The 21,756-nt window shown below is 39.9% G+C and overlaps 1 protein-coding gene across 2 annotated transcripts in view; it reads left to right on the top strand.

The window, feature by feature from the left end:
* Positions 1-21,756, top strand: part of SPAG1 (sperm associated antigen 1) — a 78,807-nt gene that overhangs the window by 33,163 nt on the left and 23,888 nt on the right. For both annotated transcript variants that reach the window (XM_072603396.1, XM_072603395.1), the window contains exons 8-12: positions 722-852; positions 2,100-2,206; positions 14,390-14,546; positions 19,579-19,920; positions 20,359-20,458. In XM_072603396.1, the coding sequence (XP_072459497.1) occupies positions 722-852; positions 2,100-2,206; positions 14,390-14,546; positions 19,579-19,920; positions 20,359-20,458 (837 nt within the window). The remainder of the gene's footprint in view (positions 1-721; positions 853-2,099; positions 2,207-14,389; positions 14,547-19,578; positions 19,921-20,358; positions 20,459-21,756) is intronic.

The raw sequence follows: 21,756 nt of genomic DNA, 5'->3' as shown, positions 1-21,756 counted from the left end.
GCCTGTAATTCTCCTCCTCTGAGTTTATAGCTAACTTGAATCTCTTATTATCCTTATCCTTCCTATACACATGTATAATTTGTTCCAGAACATCATACAACTTTTCTTGAACAGCAGCCAGATTTGTGGGGCCCTTTTGTTTCTTAGTTGTTGTTTCTGCTGAATCTTTCCCACTCATACCCTGCAGTTCATAAAATTTTCATTCTTAGAATTCATTTTCTTAATCCTGTTGGCTTCTCTCCTCTGTCCCTATGGGTCTTAAATTCAGTTGATCTTGTGATCATTACTTCAAAGATTTACAGCCACTTCCAGATTATTTTCTATTAGCTAAAAAGTGAAAATAAGATTATTTGTTCTAGCTGATTCTTTTACCTTCTGTACTAGAAAATTGTTCTCATAGTAATCCAAAATCTGTTTGGCATTTGTGGTCTACTGAATAGATTTTCAGTTAGCCATCTTGGGTAGGTAAAGTAGTCGTCTTTCACCTCTATATTCTGGGCTAAGCTTTAGTGCTCAAATATATTTTAAAACTTTTATTGAAAATGTACTTGCACAAGAGTGTTTTTGCTTGTATTGATTTTTCATTTTATCAGTTTTTATCTATTTAGGCTGCTTTACAGTTTTATCTGAGTTAATATATACACATATATACATATACATGTACCTTTGATGTCTAACAATTTGAAGTTTTTTGGTAAATAGATTGTCTTTCCTATTCCAGGAGCATATCGGTATCTCCCACAGTGGCTGCATATAACAATAGAGCTCAAGCAGAAATCAAACTAAAGAACTGGAATAATGCTCTTCAGGATTGTGAAAAAGTGTTAGAATTGGAACCTGGAAACTTAAAGGGTAAAACAAGTCTTGAAAATTAATTTCAATAGAGTCTATTTGTTTGTAATGTCTAATTATGAGTTATCTCCTTCAGGTAAATATCTTTAATTAGAAAAAGAGTCAAATTTGACGTCAGAGAATGTTGATTCAAACCCTGGCCCAACTCTCTATGTGACCTGAGCTAAGTCATATACAGTCTTTTAGCCTGCGTTTCATTATGTATAAAATGAAGGAATTCATATGGTCATAGATTCAGAGTTACAAAAGACCTTAGAGGCCAGGGTCAAGTCTAGCTCCTTCCTCATTTTGTAGATGAAGGAACTAAGGCCCAGAGTATTTAAATGACTTGCCTAGTATTGCAGCTAGTATGTCTGAAGAAATTTTTGAACCCAGGTTCCTGACTCCAAGTCCCTTGCTGTACGCACGACTCCACACTGCTTCCTGGGGTTAGACTAAGTGACTTATAACAAAGACATTTACCAGTTCTGCTAAAGTCATGACACATTAAGTTATTGAGCTAATAATTCTTTATAGACCGTTTGGTACAATGGAAGATATGATGGACTTGGAATCAGGAGACCTATTTTCACATCTTGCTTTAGACACATGACTGTGGGCAAGTTATTTCATCTCAGAGTGTGTTACCTCATCTGTACAATGGAGAAAATGTTGCTTATACTGCTTATCTTCCAAAGCTGATGTGAAGAAAGCTCTTTTCCAGCCTTAGAGTGGTACGGAAATGTGAATGTTATTACTATGACATGAACTCTCTCTTGGGTCTACTAGAGTCAATAGTATATCATTAAATATGTGGAGTTTTAAACCAGTGATGCTAGCAATATCTCTAATATTAAGTACAGTTTATAAAAGTGCCCACCCCTCAATACAGCTGATTTTTGCACTCATATAATCTAAAGAATTCTTTCCTGCTGTTGTCTCAAAAATACCTTTCACCGATTACTTTGGAACATGCAGTGCATGGTACCATACACTGAGAGAGATACTAACAGGAAATAAGCTAAAATTGGAACTTGGATGTTCTAAAATGTTCCTGCCCTTGCTTTTTGTTACAATTGAAAGTTTAAAAAACAAATTTAAGACTGAAAAAATGGTTCTGGTTTAGTGTGTATACACACCTTAGTAATTATGTAATTAACAGTTTTGCACTACTTGCATTCTTCCTTCAATTGCAAAATGAGCCACGACCATTCTACAGTCTTAAGGAAACAATAAGTGTTGAAGAAAATATTTTTGCAAATTTGCAGCTTTTATGCGACGTGCTACTGCATATAAACATCAAAACAAGTACCATGAAGCAATAGAGGATTTGAAGAAAGTGCTAAATATTGAACCAGATAATGTTATAGCAAAGGTAAGGGAAATGATTTCCTACTTGCTTCTCCAATTTGTGTTCCTAAATTGCATTGAAATGTCACAAAACTAATGGATAACATCCTTAGCAAATAAACGTAGACTGAGGGCTAGATTCTCTATTTGAAAGGTATCACAGGTAGGGCAGAATATAAATATCTTTTCAGAAATAGAATAAAAATACATGCTTATGTTTTTTAAATGCTGCACATATATATGCATAATAAACGTATGCACGTACACATGAACTATTAATGTGTCAGCAAAGGACACATGGCTGGAGTTGCTTTTCAAGTGATGCTAATAGCTTCTTGCATGACATTTATGGAGGAAAGAATACTGTATTTGCAGTCAGAAGATTTGGCTTCAGATTCTCTCTCTCCCACACCTTGGATGACCTAAGGCAAATCACTTCACCTCTCTGGGCGTATTTCCTTCATCTGTAAAATGAGGTGGTGAGACTAATAATAGCTAATAATAACTAACATTTATCTAGCACTTACTGTGTGCTGGACACTATAAGTACTTTAGGATAGTTATCTTATTTGATCCTCACAACAGGGATGCAGGTGATATTATTATTATTATCACCTCCATTTTACAGATGAAGAAACTGAGGCAAACAAAGGTGAAGTGACTTGTCCAGAGTCACACAGTTAGGAAGTGTCTGAGGCCAAATTTGAACTCAGATATTTTGACTCCAGGTTCAGCACTATCCACTGAGCCCCCTAGTTTCCCTAGATCTATTATCCTGTGATCCTATGGTCTGTGTTCTTTTACATGACCTGTGAATTAACATTCAAGAGAGTTACTTAAGTCACCAAGTAGTTAAGTGACTTGCCAGGGTCTCACAGTTAGTCTGTGTCAGAGGTATGAGATAGACTTACATCTTCCTGACTTTAAATTCACCTGCCCCTCTCCACTGCATGTACTGTCTCCTTGCTGAGAGCTCCCTATGCCAACATAAACATAGATCCAGTCCAAAGTCAATATGTATGTGTGTCTTCTTTGCCTAAAACAATAGTCAATTCAGACCATTAGCAAGCAAGTGCACTCAGGTGGCATATTCTTTGAGACAACCTATCAGTTCAAGAGATACAACTAGATTCAGCCTTTGATGTGTTCCATGGGTGATCTAAGCACAGGAATTCCTCATTATTTGAAAGGATTTTTAGTTATTCCTAGAGGCCCCAGTTAGGATATGAGAGAAATATGCCTTTTCTGTCCTCAGTTTCCCAATTAGGCCTTATAGATTAGGACTAGAGGAGAGACAAATTAAATCTCCAGAGTTGCTTAAATTTCAGGGTGCTGGACCTGGAGTCAGGAAGACCTCAAATACAATCTCAGACTGTTACTAGCTGTTTGACCTTAAGAAAGTCACTTAACTTTTATCTACCTCAGTTTCCTCACCTGAAAATGGGGATAATAGTAACACCTATCTCTCAGGGTTGTTTTGAAGATTAAATGAGGTAATATTTTTAAGGTGCTTAGCAGCAGGTGATTAACAAATGCTTGTTCCCTTCCTTCCCTTCCAACAAAGTTTTGTGCAATGAAAACTAAGTGGACCAAAACCTTCCTGGCAGAAAGGGCTTGGCAGAAAGGGTATGGTTTATGATAACTCTGGGAAATGGGTACCTAGTTCAAAGTAGCACAAGCATGGCCAGATTAAGCGATGCCAGAGGATGATGCATTTCTACAGGAACTAGAGAAACTTAAAGAACCTGGTTGAAATGGGTTCATTTCATCAAACAGAAATTCATCAAGCAGATGTCCAGTGTTTTCTTGACAGTCATATGTGTGTGTATATATGTATGTGTATATAGCCATATATGTGCATATGTGTATACACACATATTTTAGGTGGGAATGAGGTGAGATAGGAAGAAAAAATAACCTTGCTTTCTGGGCTTAACTTTGTTTCTGAGCCTCTCCCCCTTCCCACTCAATTGAATGGGAAACTAAAAGAATCTCTGAGTCAAGAAAATTGGGGGCCTTGAGCCCAGAGAGCCTGTAGCAGCTTGTTAAAAAGGCAGCCTCTAGACTGATGGCTGCTGGGTTCAGTTGAACAGTCAGCAATTCATCAGGTGGTCACTAGGAACATCAGTCCTAAATCAGACTGAGGGTTCTGAGAGTGAACAGGAAGTCAAGGTTAAAGAGCAGAAGAATAGTGTTTGTAGCCCCTTCCGCTGCTCTCCAGTACAAAGGCTGCTATAAGGGACATGGCTTATACCAAGCCAACTGGTGGTGAATGCCCTGATGGTGGAGCACCCGGGAAGTAACTCCTTGTACTCGAGGCACCTAGAGGCCAGGGACTGGGGCTCTCTGGGAAATCTGATCTTCAGAAGTCCACTGACTTCTGATTGGGACACTTCCCCTCCGGTGTTGGGGTGTGCGAGATTGCTCCAGACTTCAGAACACATCTGCACATGCAGAGTGCAGCAACTGGGGCTTTGCAGGAGCCAAGGGAGGCCTGTTTGGTCGGTCTGTCTGAGGACACCAACCAATGTGCTGTCCATGCCAGACATGTCTCAGTCATGCCAAAAGACATTCAGCCAGCACACTACATATGTGGAGCGCGGATGCTTACAACTCCGCTATAGGGGGAAACATTCTTCATTCTCAAAACAGAAAAAAAATCTTACTGTTATTGGTAGTTTTGAGTATTAGATATTTTTTTCCAATGGAGTCAAAAGGCACATAAGTATATGATTTTGAATGGAAAAATAGGGGATAAAAATCAGGTATTCATAATTTTTTTCTGTTTTCATTTGTATATGAATTTTGAATATAAATGCAATGACATAAAACATTAATGCAGCCAAAAGTATTTCAATGAATAAGTTTCAACCATCCAACTTTATAATAATTATAGATAAATCTGTTATATTTTTGGATATACCAGCATTTGGACTTTTCAAAATAAGTAAATTTCTTATTTATGGCAACTAAATAATGTTTATAGTATCTTTAGTATGCAGTACATTCTGTCCATTCACTATACTTCTCTGAGTTGCCCTATGTGTACATATGTGTTTTTAATGTTTGTCTTCTGTGCTATTCCTATAAGTTTGCTATTAAAATACATTAAACTTAAAAGAATAAAAAATATAGATATGAGCCTTCTGGCAATACTTAGCTGGGGCTCTTCTCTGTTCCAAAGAGCTGAATGTCTGGAGTAAGGAATCACTATTTGAAGAGAAAATACCCATTAAAGCCAAGGCTAATAGAACTGACAGATTTTCCATATGGAAAGAAAAGCTGTTAAGGTTCCCCCCTCCTCCCTCTAGTCTGATAATTCACTCAGTAAACATTTAATAAGCACCTATTATGTGCCAGACACTGTACTCAGTGCTGGGGATTAAAAAAAAAAAAAAGGAGACAAAAGACAGTCCTGCCCTCAGGAGCTCACAGTCTAACATGCAAACAAATGAATGCAAAACAAGCTATATACAGAATAAATTGGACATAATTCAGAGAGCAAAGGCATTAGGATTAAGAGAGGTTGGAAAAGTCTTTCTTTAGAAGACAGAGTTTTAACTGGGACATAAAGGAAGCCAGTAAGCAGAGATGAGGAGAGAAGGCATTTCAGGCATGGGGAACAGCCAATGAAAATGCCTGGAGGTGGTCGATGAAATGTCTCATTCATGGAACAGCCAGGAGGTCGGTTTCACTGGATGGAAGAGAATATGTGGGAATAAGGAGTGAGAAGACTGAAAAGATAGGAGGGCACCAGATTATGAAGGGCTTCGAATCCCATACCAGAGCATTTTGTATTTGATCTTAGAGGGTGTAGGGAGCCCTGGAATTTATTGGGTGGTGGGGTTGGGGTGTGGGGGTGTTATATGGTCAGATTGATGAGTTAAGACAATCAATGGTGGCTGAATGGAGGATGGACTGGAGTGGAGAAAGACTTGAGGCAGGAAGACTGCCGATAGCTACTGTGGTAATAAAGGCATGAGGTGATGGTTTTGCACCAGGAGGGGGTATATTGGAGGGATGTTGCAAAGGTGGAATTGACACTTGGCAACAGATTGGAGATGGGGCCGGGTGAAAGAGAGTGAGAAATCTCATATGACTCCTAGGCTGTGAGACTGGGGGACTGAGAGAACAGGGTTGTCCTCTACAGGGTAAGAGAAGGTAGGAGCTGAGGGGGAAAGGTAATGAATTGTGCTTTGTACATGTTTTTTACTTAAATGTCTCCTGGACATCATTATGAAATGTCTGAAAGGCTGTTGGAGATGTGAGATTGAAGGTCAGTGGAAAGATTGGGGCAGTATAGGTAGATTTGAGAGCTGTCAGCATAGAGTCTGAGGCATGAAGGCTTTGCCTTTCAAAAAAATGCTTTCAAGCTAAAAGAAAGGACACTCCTGTCTAATGAGGAAGAAGTAGCACTTCAGCTGCAAGCAGTGGTATTAGAAGCAGAGCAGAAGAGAGGCCTTGCTGTATGCTACTTCCAGAGTAAGAGTTGTGCAACCAGGAGTTTACTAGAAAAGTCTTGTTTTGGGTAATTGCAAGTACCCTGAAAGAGGTTTCAGGGAAGGAAATGGAAAGCGGCTCATGACAATAGTGAGTGAACTCACTATATGTGTATGTGTGTGTGTGTGTGTGTGTATACATATATGAATATGTATACACATACACACACAGTATTGTGAGATTCTTGATAACTTAATTGAATTGTGCTGAAATAGCAGCAACAGTAACAATAACAATGAATATTTTGATGTTGCTTTAAGGTTTGTAAAGCACTTTACAAATATTATCTCATTTAATCCTCACAACAGCCCTGGGAGACAGTTGCTATGTTTACCCTTCTTTTACAGTTGAGAAAACTGAGCCAGACAGAAGTTAGGTGACTTGCCCAGGGTCATCCAGCTAAGTTTCTGAAGCTGAATTTGAATTCAGGTCTTTCTGACTCCAAGTCCAGTGCTCTATCCACTTTGCCACTTAACTTCCATATAAATCATATTATAACATCAGCTTTCTGAAAATGATGTCAGAGAAAACTGTTTTGGCAGAATTGGTAAAAGTGTCAGGTGAGTACAAGGAATGGCCTTGGTTTGACTTGGAACCAGGAGAGTTAGACCTGCTAAGCAGATATTAGCTGGGGATCCTCCCAGCATCATCAACGCAGTTAGAAGTCAGAATGTTCCAACACTGCAGTTTGTTTCTTTATAGTTTAATTCATCAGAAAACTCGGTTGAAAAACCCAGCCACACTCTGAAGGAATGAAGATGGCTCCTAGGAGCCACACACAGAGTTCTAAATGGAGCCCTAAGCCCATCAGCCTGGACTTCTGCATTGAGATCCCGATTCAATTTGTAGAAGAGCAACAAGACCTCTCTTATGTTCCTGCTTCTAGTACTATTGCCTGTGATTTGATGAGCACACTGGGGCAAATCTCTGCATTAAAGAGGGTCAAAAAAAGTGATGTTCCCTTGGAAAATGACCTTTGTAAAGTTGGGTTTGGCCTTCAGATGTACTTAGGCTAGTACAGAAGTTTTTCAGGAAAACTCACAGCATTTTACTGAAGGGACCTCTCATGTCTTAATGAAAATAGATATTGAGTTTGTGAACAGACACAGAAATGATTCCTGATTATTGCAGAAGGATAATATTGACTTTGTTTCCTGTGGTGGTTCAGTCTTTTAAAGAGAAGCTGATGTGACTTTGGAGTCATCGATGGAAGAAACCACATGGCCCAGATAGAGCAAAGGCAGGCCGATTCTGTGATGAAAACAAAAGGGCTTACTGCCTGCATTGTCTAATTATGTGGCATCACATTACAGCATTGCCTTGTCTCCTAACTGTCTGAATGAGGGTCTATTTGTTACCAGCATTATTATCCCCACCTTCATTACAGTGGGGCTGATGGGCTATACCTCTAGGCTGGAAAGTGAGCCACTTTGAGGAAGTGAGCTTCCTTTCAGTCCTGGTGGCATGTGGTATCACAATAATGAAAGGGGAAGGAGAAAGGAATAAGCAGTTATAAAATTTCTGCTTCATGTCAGGGACAGTGTTAAGTGCTTTAGAAATATTATCTTATCTAATCAAAACAACCCTGCAAGTTAGATGCTGTTCTTCTTATCCCCATTTTATAGTTGAGAAAACTGAGCCAACACAGGTTAAGTGACTTGCCCAGGATCAGACAACTAGTGAACATCCAAGGCCAGAACAGGTCTTCTGCTGCTTCTCATAGCTATCTCAATAACATGAGGTCCAGGTTACTATGAAGAAATAAATGAGCCCAATGTCACACAATTTCTTGAGTTGTCTTACTGATCATTTCAACCTTCAAAAGGTAAAGAGACCAACATGAGGAGCTTATATTTCAGATCTGATTCTCACCAACAAGGAGGGAGCTTCAGTAGAAATGATGGGAATCTTAGAATTCTTGATAGAAAAGGAAATGGAAAGATACGCATAGTCTGACATTCATCCTATATTTGAATAGAGTAGATTTCAGAGTATCCACAGAAACAGCAGGTAAAACCCCATGGACTGAAATTCTACAGGCATGTCAGCCTAGGAGGGAAAGAGAGGCAGAGACAGAAACAGAGACAGAGAGAAAGAGAGATATTTGGACACACCAGAAGCTCATTAGACCAACTTAGATTGTAAAAAAGACTTAGAGAATATGTCATTCCCTGACATATACCAGAGAATATGGAAGCAAGAGTAAATTTTAGATTTATCAATCTAAAAACATGTCTGTAAGAGTGGTCAATGAGTTGAGGTGGCAAGGAAAATTTAACAACCACACCTATAGGATTTTTGTTTATTCATCTTTTGCTATAATGGTAGAAAAGAGGAGGATCAAATGAAGGATGGGACTGCTACTTAGGGGTAGACAGGGTGATGGTCATTGTTAACAAGGGAGGCAGAACTGTTCACTTGTTACATCACTTCCCATTTTCTCCACAGATAGAATGGTCATTGGCCTGGAAAGGCTAGAGTAGAAATAATTTATGAGGAGTTGATGCTAAAGATAAATAGGGAGATGGTAAGAGAGCAGCTAACTGTCCTTGGGGAATTCCCATCAAGTGGCATGGGTGTGATTGCTGAGACACTGTGAGTGATTTGGGAAAGCTCATGCAGGATGGGATGGATAGCACATGATTAGAGAAGGGCAAATATTTTCCTAATTTTCACAAAAGGGAAGAGTGTGAAATCTGTACATGCCAGCAAGCTTGACTTTGATCCCTTGCAAAATTGTAGAACATATTATGAAGGAATAATTAGTGAAAAACTAGGAACTGAAGCCGTGGTTGAAAAAAGGAAGCATGATTCCACTGAAAAGAAGGTAGCTAGAGAGTGCAGTGGATAGAGCGCTGGACTTGAGTCAAGGAGGCCTGTTTCAGTTTTAACCTCAAACACTCACTGGCTGTGTGACCCCATGCAAGACACAACCTCTGTCTGCCTCAGTTTTCTCATCTTCAAAATGGAGATAACAATTGCACCTATTTCCCAGGATTGCTGTAAGGATAAAATGAGGTAGTATTTGTAAAGAGTTTTCCAAAAACTCTGAAACCCTAGATAAATGTCTGTTGTTATTATTATTGTTTTGTCAGAGTGATCTTACTTCATTTTTTGACCACATTGCTGGATTCTTAGATCAAGGAAATCCTATAGTTTACCTAAAGTTTAGTTAATTATTTCTCAAGAATAATAACAAAAGCTGGCATTTTTGTAGTTGAGTATCTGTGGTTTACAAAATATGCATAATACATTATCATTATGTAGTATACATTATCCTATTTGATTGCCACAGTAACCCTGTGAGGGAAGTACTACAGGTATAATTTTCATTTTACAAATGAGGAAGCTGAGGATCAGAGACTTTGGATGACTTGTCTAGGGTCACACAGCTGGTAAACAGCTGATGCAGAATTTGGATCCAGCTGTTCTTGACTCCAAGTACACCCTCCATCCACTATTCCATCTCTCCAGCTTTTCCATAAGAAAAGCATGTTAGACTTTACCAAATACATTACTAAAAAAAACCAACTAGTTTTCTTACAGGTACAGCATTTTCCCCATGTGTACTTAGTGGAATTGTATGGGTTCAGAACCTCTTAAATGACCAAATCCATTAATGGTCTGATGTCATCTTGAAATAAGACCTCCAGTGAAGTGACTCAGGGGTACAGCTATGAGGGGAGGAAGGACAGTACAACTAGTTCCAGCTCTGCTCTGTTCCGTCTTGGGCAACCACATGTGGAATATTGTCCTCAATACTAGATCTACGTTTTAGGGAGGACTTTGATCATCTGGGCAGCGTCTGCAAAACAGTCAGGATAATAAGGGGGACGTAGGAAGAATGGTTGAAGGAGCTGGAAGTGTTTAGCCTAGATACTACTTAGAAGGGACAGGATAGCTTTCTTTAAGTATTTGAATGACTTTCTGGAAGAAGGAAGACTTATTCTGCTTAGTCCCAGAGGACAAAATTAAAAGCAATAGGTGGAATTTGCAGAGACCAATTTTGGTTCAATGCAAAAGGAAAATTCGTGATGATTGTAGTGATCTCAAAGGAGAATGGACCATGATGGAGAGTGTGGATTTCCGCTCAGTGGACATCTTCAGAGCAAATGCTAAATGACAGCTTGTCAGGCTGAGAATAGGCTAGTTATCCCATATAAGACAGGCTAGTTTAAAAGGCAGTGAAATCATCCTCAAGACTGACTTAGCTCAAGGGACTAAAAGCCTAGGTAGGCTGTTGACATCACTTCCTATAATCACTTAAAGACAAAACAGCCACAAGGAACTCCAGGAACAAGCTGCTGCTTGGCTGGCAGGCCAATTCTGGGCAATTCTGAGGGAGGGGAGCTTGGTTCAGTTGACCAGGAGTGCCCTCAAAGCATATCCTTGTTGAATATCACTCTCCTGCTATGGAGAAGCAGATCTCCTTTCGCTAACTATTGAATGACTTCTGAATATATAATTTCATTCCTAAATTAGAAAGGTATTAGTCTTAATGAAGCCCAAGTCAGAACAGGTGTAGAGGGGTTTCTCATTCCATTAGACTGCAAACTCCTTTTGGGCAGGGGCTGTGTTTTTAAAAGCCTCTTTATGTATCTCCAGCCCTTAGCACAGTGCCTGAGGGCACATAGTAGTTGCTTAATAAATGTTCATTCATTGATTGATACAGAAGACCTATGAGATTCCTTCTCTGAGATTCTGTGATTCTGTGAAGTTAACTCTCATTCTCACAAAGTAAAAGGAACTTCATACATAAAGAATGTTACATTGAGAGAAACTTGGTAGTCACTGTAGTGGCAGAAAGAGTGGGGCTTTGTATTTTCTCTTTCTTGACATAGGTAATACCGTTTTAGAACAAACCTCCGTTTTAATGTAAATGGGTGAATCATGCCTAACCCCTATATTTTGCCTTTCTTTACCCAAGTTCTTATGCAAAAAAATCCTAAAGAAGAGGCCATCCTATCTCATACCCCCAAGACCAATGATAGACTGGCATAGTAGATGGAAGGGCACAAGTGTTTATTAAGTGCCTACTATGTGCTAGGCACTGTGCTAAGTGCTTCACAAGTATTATTTCATTGATCTTCACAACAACAATGGGAGGTAGGGGCTATTATTTTCCCCATTTGAGGAAACTGAGGCAGACAATTTAAGCACCCTGGGTTGCAGAGCTAAGAAGTATGAAAGAGATTAAATTTTTCTTAATAATTATTAAACTTCTTTTTTTGTGCTCTTCCCTCATATTCTGGTTACCCTCCACCCAAGTTTCCTAGATGCTCAGTTGCACTGTAGCCTACTTAATCTGCCAAAGAACCCAATGCCTGCAAATTACCCATTTTCTTAATCCCCAATCAAAACTCCTAGTGATATTCTGAATGGAGCACTGGACTTTGAGTTAAGAAAAGATGGGTTCCAATCCCATTCCAACCTGAGACACTTATTAGCTGTGTGATTCTGGGCAAGTCACTTACTTTCTCTGTACCTTAGTTTTCATCTGTAAAATGAGAAGATTGGACATGTGGCATCTGAAGTCTCTTGTAACTTCAAATATAGAATCCTATGATCCTTCAGTGTAGTTAATTATAAGGAAAACTAAATGGACCAAAGCTGAAGAGACCTAGTTTCTAGTCCTGGCTTTAACACTGGCTGTGGTTCCATGTACAAGTAAGCTGATCTCCCTGGGTCTGTTTCCTTGTTTGAGTGAGGTAGAACTAGATGATTATCTACTCAAGTTGCTATAATTCTGTACTCCTAGGATTTTTGGGGGGAAGACAGGAAGTCTGGTATCAGGAAACTGTCCCTTGTCCAGCTCTGTCCTTGGTCCTGCTCCCTGTCAGTACTTAGCATAGTAGTCCCTGGCCACAGAGTAAGCTCCTAATAAATGTCTGTTGACTGACTAATTGTCCCATTCAATATTTACTTCAGCTACTTAAAATAGAAGAAAATCACAAATTTTTAGATTATATAGAGGCTGGAAGGAAAGTAATAAATTGGATGTGGCAGAATCAGAAATTAAAATCTTAATGGGCTATAACAATGAATCCAAACTAATAATATGAAAAATGTAAAGTTTGACACTTAGGTTAAAAATTAAGCTATAATAGTACAAGATGATGAAAACCTATCAGAACAAGCAGTTGAAATAAAAATGCCTCCCAGTAGTTTTGAATAGTTTTAAGCTCCACATGAGTAAAAAAATGACGCAGTTGCTAAAAGGGCTAATAAAATATTATTGTTGTTCAGTCATGCCCAATTTTTCATGCCCCCATGGACCATAGCACACCAATACTGTCCATGGGGTTTCTTTGGCAAAGATACTGGAGTGGTTTGCCATTTACTTCTCCAGTAAATTAAGGCAAACAAAGGTTAAGTGACTTGCCCAGGATCACATAGCTAGTAAGTGTCTGAGGCTGGATATGAGTTCAGGTCTTCTTGACTCCAGGCCTAGCACTCTATATCCACTGAGCCATCTAGCTTAAAAGAGTAGACTATATTAAGAGAAGTAGAGGAATACCCCCACACAATATCATTAATTTGAGTTAGAAAAATTTTATATTAAGATGTTAGGTAAAACACCATTAAAGAGGATGGTAAGCAGATGATCCCCATAGGAGGTAACTCTATTTGGGTTTATTAATAGCAAACTCATTTTTACAGACCACTTGATTGGTTGAATAGCTAGAAATTTTACATCAAGATTCTGTGAAGTTATATTTATAACGTATTAATGATGTTCTTATAGTAAGAGAACATGGTGTGGTATGTAGCTAACCAGTCTTGGAATCAGAAAGACCTGGGTTCAGGTTCCGCCTCTTAGACATACTGACTACATGATCATCAACAAAGCACTTAATCTCTCAGTTCCCACCACCACCACCAGGTTATTCTCAGAGACTATGGGTTGCCAAAGGCAAAATTGGGGAGGAGGGGTATTTCCTCACTGGGAAATCCTTATGCCAATGAAATCAGACCCCCCCTAAACCATTAGCATTATTGTAAAGTTGGTTCCAGCCATACTATGCACATGTTCATGTACACTGTCCAGAGTACCTGTGCTTTGCACAGAGCATATAACATCTGGAACATGGGATTCAGTTCCAGGTGCCAATTCTAAACGAAACATTGATGGAGTGGATAGAGTCTAGAGGAGGGTTATGGGCATGGCTTAGCATCTGGTAATTATGTTGGACAAAGAGTGAGGAAGCTTAAGTATTTTTAACTTGTAAAAAAAGACTTAAAGGAATATGATGGCTGTTTTTCAATACTTGGAGGGCTGTCATGTGGAGCAGGAAGTAGCTTTGAATCTTTGTGCCCTTGTTCTCTTTTCTTTTTTTCACATTCATTCTTTGTTGCTCCATAGGTCATAATCAGGACCCAATGGGCAGAAGTTAAAGAGAGGCAAACTTTTGGCTCAAAATAACTTTCTTGCAGTTTAAACTGTACCTAAGTAGGATAGCCTTCTCTGTCAAGGAGTGAGCTCCTTGACATTAAAAGTATTTAAATAAAAACTGGCTGGCTGATCACTTGGCAAAGATGTCAAGGAAAGGATTGATGCTTCATGGAGGGCTTTGGAGTTGATGATACTGTAAGATTCTCTGATACTACTTCCTGGGCTTAATGGGATTCTCTTTATTGACATTTAAAACTTGAAAATGCTTTTTTTATCACTGTAAAACATTTTCCTAACATGAAGATCACATTACAGAAAATCTTGTCAGAAGTTGAAAAAGACCTGAACAAGTCTCAACTTGAATCTGCTCCCAAAACCAAAGGGAAGAGAATGGTTATAAAGGAAATAGAGGATTCAGAGGATGAAGACGGAAAAAGAAGTGGAGAACATGAAAATGGCAGTGGAGATAAGAGTAAAATATCATTTCTTCAATTGTTCTATGAGGAAAAATACCATTTAAAGAATTTAGGCTGGCTAGATTTTTCAGTGTGTAGGGAAAAAGGCACAGGTGTCCCCATGTTTTCAGCCATACTTTTTGTTCTGAAAATTACTTTTCAGGTCACTCTCCAAGTTATTACTTTTTTAAAACTTTTTTCCAATTCTTCCAAACCTCCCCACTTTTGTTCTTCTTTCAATTACTTGCTTTCATTCCTGAACATCAGATCTTTTAAATGAAACTGAGTGGACCATTTTAACATCATAATTTGCAAGTAAAACAAAAATTCCAGTTTTAAATGAGTGTTTTATGTACATTTGCTCAGTGGCAAATAGAGGAATTGACTAGAAAATGAAAAAAATTGTGTGGATAGCCTCATATATATTCTTAAACTGGGTGAATCAATGAAGATATAGTATTTTTTGCCTCTTTAAAAAGTTTTGCTTTCAAAAATAAAAGATCTCAAAGAGAAGCAATGTGGAGAAAGTTCTATTTCCAAAAACATAAATTAGGGATCCCAAAGAGAGGCAGTGAAAGAAAAATAACCTTGACTTGAATGTAGAGGAGCATAGAATCCCAGATACAGAGCTGTCAGGGAGAATTTAAATGACTTACCCAAGGTTATACAGCAAGTAAGAAGCAGTCCATCTCCCTGGACTCTGAAAGCTGTGCTGCTTCCACTGTACGCCAATGAACTGGGTTCAAAACCTGGATCTGACGCATATGTGACCCTGATCCAGTGGGCCTCAGGAACATGAGGGTAATACTACTAAACAAGGCTGTGATGGGGAAAGTCTTGGTAAATCTTAAATCACTATATAGGGATGAGATTGGAGGTTGCATAGAGTGAGGGGGCCAGTATCTTCTCACATTTGGGACCTCACTCTATGCAGCCTCCATTCTCATCCCTTATCCCTGCCCATGCTGAGTTTGGTCTTTCATTTCTCAGTTCCACTCATCTTTCATCTCCCAGCAGCTTAAACCCTCCTGGTACATACTGGAACAGTAGTTACACACACATCTCTTCCTCCTCAGTCAGCCTGGGCTGTCTGAAGATGAGAAAGAACTTCCCACCCTCCAGCTGGTGTCTTTTCTAATTCTGAGAGTGTCCCTTAAGCTCTGAGAATTCCCCTTGTTAGTGACATGGACTCTCATGGCATGTAGCAGTTTTTGGTCATTTCTGCATGAGTCAAAAGAAATGAAAAGATGTTGATTCTAGAGAACTTGATACACGCTGGATGAAATCAAGCTGAGGGGCAGATACATCTGAAAGACTAGAAGCTTTCCATTCCTGTAGCAGTGTTTAGGAGCACTAGGGTGCTGGGGGGAACCTGTGGGTCAGTCAAGCCCCTGCTGCGTGGTGAGCAGTGTGCTAGGGGCTGAGGGTATAAAACCAAAAAGGAAACAGCGCTTTCCTTCCCTTCAGCTGCTTAACAATTAAGTATGAAATTTGGTCCTTCTCGGATAAATGGGGGGAGGGGGAATCACCTTGGATTTTCTTTGACATCCACATTTGTTTTTGCACACCCAATTTTGAGATTGGTTGGTTGTGGAAGGTTGACCCTTTCAGTTAGTACTGCTCTGGGTGCTGGCATTCATCCCTCACTGTGTTTGTTGTTTGTTTACTTCCAGATCTCTTCCTAAGCCTGCTAGAGTCTTTCCACATCTTAGGTTTCTCTTTTGTGATGGCAGCTCATAAACTAGGTCATTTATGATCCCTCTTTAGGAAGAGAGGGTATTAAAACTTGCCTCCAGGGCTTTACACTGAATCTTAAGAAAGTGTAATTCTCTTGAGAAGGTTAAAACATTTTTCCTTTAGCTTCAACAGGGCCACATGAATGGAGCTTTACTCATAATTTCTAAATTTTTATAAGACCAAAATCAGAAACTTACAGACTTGTTAGAAATAGAACAATTAAGTAACAACACAGAACAGTATTTCATCAAATGCCGGGATGAGTAAATAGCATACAGGGAAGCGAAAAATCAGCATGGGCTTGGAGTGGTCAGGGGAGGTCTTCTTCAAGAGGGGCCTAGGATTTGGACAGGTGAAGGGGCAAGGGAAAGGCATTCTAGGTTAGGGGAGAAAGAAGAGCAAAGATCTAGAAAAGGGGCCAGTGAGAAGGCTGAGCAGGTGGGTGTGGAGGTTAGATAGGGAGGGAGGGAGGTTGCTTGGCAGATTAGTTTGAACTTTATCCTGAAACTGCTGGAGAGTCATCAGGTAGGGCCTTCCTAAACAAGAGGATGACATCAAGGAATTGGCATTTTATTTGGCTTGGGTGTGTAGCATATATCAGAGAGGGAAGGGACTGGAGGCCAAAAGACCAGTTGGGAGGCCATCACTGTACATGAAGAGACTAGGGTGGTAGAATAGAAAAGAAGACATGAAGGCTGGGTTTCCACTAGTACTAATTGTGCCTTCACCTACCCTGACTCTATTAGTTTTGGTGGATACATGGGTAGAAAAGGCCAGGTTAAATATACTAGAGCTGCCTTATATTTAAGGCCCCTTTTAAGAAGGGAGACCAAATCATACACTTCTTATATTTGATTGGACCTCAGTACCAGGTACATGGGAGGTGCTTAATAAGTGCTTCTTGATTGATTGACCATAAAGGAAACATTATTTGGTGATGTATTTTTAAATTGAGTGACTAAGTGACTTTTCACTGGTTTCTCAAGAGAATAAGTCCTAATCACAAAATAAAACCCAATTCAGGATGCTAAATGTTTCCTTATTACCCTTATTCTTTCGATCCTACCTTCTATATATTGGTTTCACTGCCCCAAAACCACAATGAATAATATTTCTAGTCAAAATTACAAATTATGTCTTTGCTTGGAAGCAAACCAATCATCACATAAGCCAGGTGTGACATTACCTTGAAGTTTTGAAGTTGGGTTGTTGTTCAGTCACTTTTCAGCTGTGGCCAACTCTTGATGGCCCCATTTGGGGTTTTATTTCTGTTTTTTGGCAAAGATACTAGAGTGGTTTTCCATTTCCTTCTCTATCTCATTTGACAGATGAGGAAACTGAGGCAAACTAGGTTAAGTGACTTCTGCAGGGTCACACAGCTAGCAAGGGTGTGAGGTCAGATTTGAACTCAGAAAGAGGAGTCTTCCTTCAGATCCATTGCTCTGTCTGCTCTATCTACTCTACTATGCCACCCACCTGATTTTAGTTAAGGCCTAATAATTAAATTTTAAATCTATTTAGAGATTTTTTTCATATAGTCATAGATTATGGTTACTATCACTAACTTATTTAGCATTTCTCAAATATTTCCTTCAAAACATTTCTTCAGCTAGGTTGATGGCAAGTTGAGAAATCTTTTCTAGACCTGAATACTTTTCTATGAGGAGAAGAATTGTCGATTTAGAGCTTACGTGACTGCTTAATCATTCCCTTTATTCTATAGAGGAGGAGACGAGGGAAAGTGAAGCGCCCAAGCAGTAACTGCAGAACTAGGACGGGAAAACAGCTTTTCTGATTCCCAATATGGCCTTCTGTTATACTCTCATGCCTCCAGGCAGGTCATGAAACAGGGGGATAGGATTTGGCCAAATGTGCAAGAGAAGGGCATTTTCTAACCTAAGGCGGAACAATAATATAACAACTATTGACTATAGATTGATCACATGTTTTAAAATTTGAAAACACATATTTGAAAAACTAGACCCTCTAATACTTTAAAAAATATATTTATTGATTGACCGGGAAATATGTTTGACATGATTACACATATGTGACCTATATCAGATTGCTTAGGGAAGTGTGCGGGGAGGGAGGGAAGGATGGAATTTGGAATTCAAACTTAAAAAAAAACCCCTGTTAGAAATTGTTTTTATATGTAATGGGGGGAGTTGTTAAAATATTATTTTTTTAAAAGAAAGAAAACATTTTTGATTTAAGGTGCTTACTGCTACAGTTTTTGTATCAGTATACACTGATGTAAAATATTGTATATACTCAATTTAAAAATAAGATGATGCTAAACTCACAAAAGATCAGCATGCTTAAAAAGTGATTAGTACATGTTATATCTTAATCACAATATGAGGAAAATGCAAATATGAAGAACGAATTGAAAAGAATATCCATAGAAGCACAAAGCCTAACCTAGAGCCATTTAAAGTGAAATCCAGTGTAGTTCAGTGGTTAGAGTGCTAGACTGCGACAGGATGATCCACATTCCCTGGGTCATCATGAGTCATTCCTTGAACCTCAGATGAGTCTGAGATTTATCAATTGAGGCTGGATTTAATCTGTATCAGTAGAGGGCATTCCCACTACTGACACATCAAAAAGCCTAGAAGTATTGGTACATGTTTTAAATATTTGACGCTTGAAAATTTCAGTGAGCTACTGTGTGCTTTTTTTCAACGAAATCATTTTAAAAAAACTCACTAACCAAAATTCACCCTCATTTTATTTTCATCTTTTACAAATGACCCTGGTCTATAATGGAGGAAACAAATAGAGAACATGTGTATAATTTTGATATTATCTAAAAGTTCTCCTTGTCATTAATAGCATTTTACTGTTAAAGCTGAGTCACATTAATTCATGAATTATTGAAAGGAAAAATAATATTATTGTTGCATATATTGTTTAAGCAGTAACTTGACAGGTAGTTAGTTGATAGTAAAGAACTGAACCCTCGTGACTGATTCCCGTCCTCATTCGTTCAGTTTTCCTGTGTTTAAAGAGTTAACGTCCCAGGACACAAACCTACAACCCTGGAGGCCCTGAGGAGAAACGGGGGTGGAGCGGGGTGCGGAGAGAAGGCGCCCCGGCGTGTGTGGCACCTCTTAGGCAGTGCAGGCTCGCGCTTCCTAGGCGTCTGTCTGGCATCTTCAGGCACATGGTTGCGGTCCCAGTTTCCCTCAAACACCGGCTGCCCCGTGGCCTGAGGGCCGGTCTCTGGCTGGGACACCCCCCTGTCGTGTTCGCAGTAGTTTCTTCTGCTGATGCAAACTCTAACCTCCTTCATCCACTTCCTTATAGAAACCGGGGTGTCTGTGGGAGGAGAGCAGAGAAGCGACCAGCCTGAGATGGGAAATGTGCAGAAGAAGTTCCCTGGCAAAGCCAATGGGAAGAAGCGCCGTGGGGGCGCCGCGGAGGGGCACCACTCGAAGGCTGCCCGCGAACCCGGAGGGGAAGTCAATGGCCATCTCGGGAGGGTCGAACCTGCGGGTGGCAGCGCTGCGGCCAGGGAGGTCTCCGGCCCCGGCTCGGCCCCCGCCGCCGCGGACCTGAGAAGCCAAGGAAATGAGCTGTTCCGGAGCGGGCAGTTCGGGGAGGCCGTGCTGAAATACTCCCAGGCGGTGGAAGGACTCCGGGCTTCAGGTGAGCGGGGCGGGGTCTGACTTGTTACGCGGGCTGCCCAACTTCGCGACCAGCAAACCTACAACTGCTGCTAAGTTGGTTTGCAGCCATCCCGGTGTGGAAAATCGAAGCCCAAGCCCTTGGGGTGACAGGAACTTGCCGCCTGTAAATTCCTTTGTAATGAAGAATGATGGCATGATCTGGTTTAAGAGTGATGACTGGCAAGGAATAGGAAGTTCTTTGAATCGCTGCTTTGAAGGAGTGCTGCGTGTGCTGGTTTACATTGTGTGACCACCGATTTTATGGTGGCTGTACAGGGAATAAAGGGTAGTCCCTGGAAACTTTGCGGCATCAGCAAGAAGTGGTGCTGCAGTGCAACCCACAAGCTACAGGAGCCTTTTAATTCTAAAGGAAAAGGTTTTGATCATTAATTTAAACTATATTTATGTGTGATTTTAGGAAGTGAAAATGCTGATGAACTAAGTGTCTTATACTCAAATAGAGCAGCATGTTACCTAAAGGAAGGCAACTGCAGTGGCTGCGTTGAAGATTGTAACAGGTAAATTACACACTTTGGGATTTGGAGGAGATTGTTTGATTTCTACAATTTGAATGCATAGTCATTGCTTTTTGTTTTGTGTTGTTCCATTTCTTGATAAGGATCTAATTTGGCTAGGCATGTAGCCTACTTGGTAAGTAACAAGGTAGCACCCAAAGTTTTTGAGCAGGTGGAACAGAAGGGTGGTTTAGTAAAAATTAATTTGCAGGCAATACAAAGGATGAATTGAATATGGAAGACTCTGGTGACCCAAATACCCAAAGAAGCGGTTATTACTTAGTTGAGATTTGATTTTTGTGAGGCGGTTGGGGTAAAGTGACTTGCCCAGGGTCACATAGCTAGTAAATGTCAAGTGTCTGAGGCTGAATTTGAATTCTTGACTCCAGTGCCGATACTCTATCAGGCACCATGCTAGGCTACACTACACTGGCTGCCCCTTATAGTCAAGCTTTGAAATCAGCGTAGGTGTATACAGCTAATCTTGTATCTACTGTTTTTTCCTAGATTGCTCACTATTAGAGACTCCTTCCTAGTCTCCCTGTCTTAAGACTGTTCCCCCTTCAGTCTGTCCTGAACACTTCCTGCACATTAACCTTCCCAAAGCATCATTTTGATCAGGTGCTGTAATGAAATGCTATTAAACCCTTAGGCCTGGTTTAGCCCTGGTTTAGCCCTGGTGCTACTGCTGCTTATCCCCCATGCTACCATTTATTCTGTCCGGCCGAAATTTTGTATCTGCAAAATTAGGAAGTTGTACTAGATCAGGGTGGGAAACCTCCAGCCTCGAGGCTACATGGGGCCCTCTAGGTCCCCAAATGAGGCCCTTTCAGTTAAGCCCTTTCAAGCTGAACCCCTCTACTACGGTATCTTTACATTTCCCTTCTATTCCCTTCTAAACCCCGTGATTCTAGAATTCTGTCACTCACTCACTCAAAAACTCATGTGATACAGTCAGCTTTTTATTCTAGCTGTTGGTATACATGTTATCGCGTCTTTAGATTGTAAAGTTCTGGAGGTCAGTCATATCATTTAAACTTTATGCTGGCAGTATGGCTTGTATGTATCTACAAAAGTAGATACAAAAATAAATATTTGCTGAATGCATGATGATAATGTGACTTAAATACCTAAATATAGTACAGTACCAAGTTATATCCTGGAAAGGAGGCTATTTCCCTGAATAACAGATATTGAGTTTTCTTTTACCATTGAACTCTGGATGAAGAGGGAACTTTTTGAGTGCGTTAGGGCAATAGACATCTGTCAGACCTTAAATACTTTACTTTACTTCTATAAGA

The sequence above is a fragment of the Notamacropus eugenii genome, chromosome 4 (genome assembly GCF_028372415.1).
Source record: "Notamacropus eugenii isolate mMacEug1 chromosome 4, mMacEug1.pri_v2, whole genome shotgun sequence".
NCBI lineage: Eukaryota > Metazoa > Chordata > Mammalia > Diprotodontia > Macropodidae > Notamacropus > Notamacropus eugenii.
This window is presented reverse-complemented; position numbering and strand designations above follow the sequence as displayed.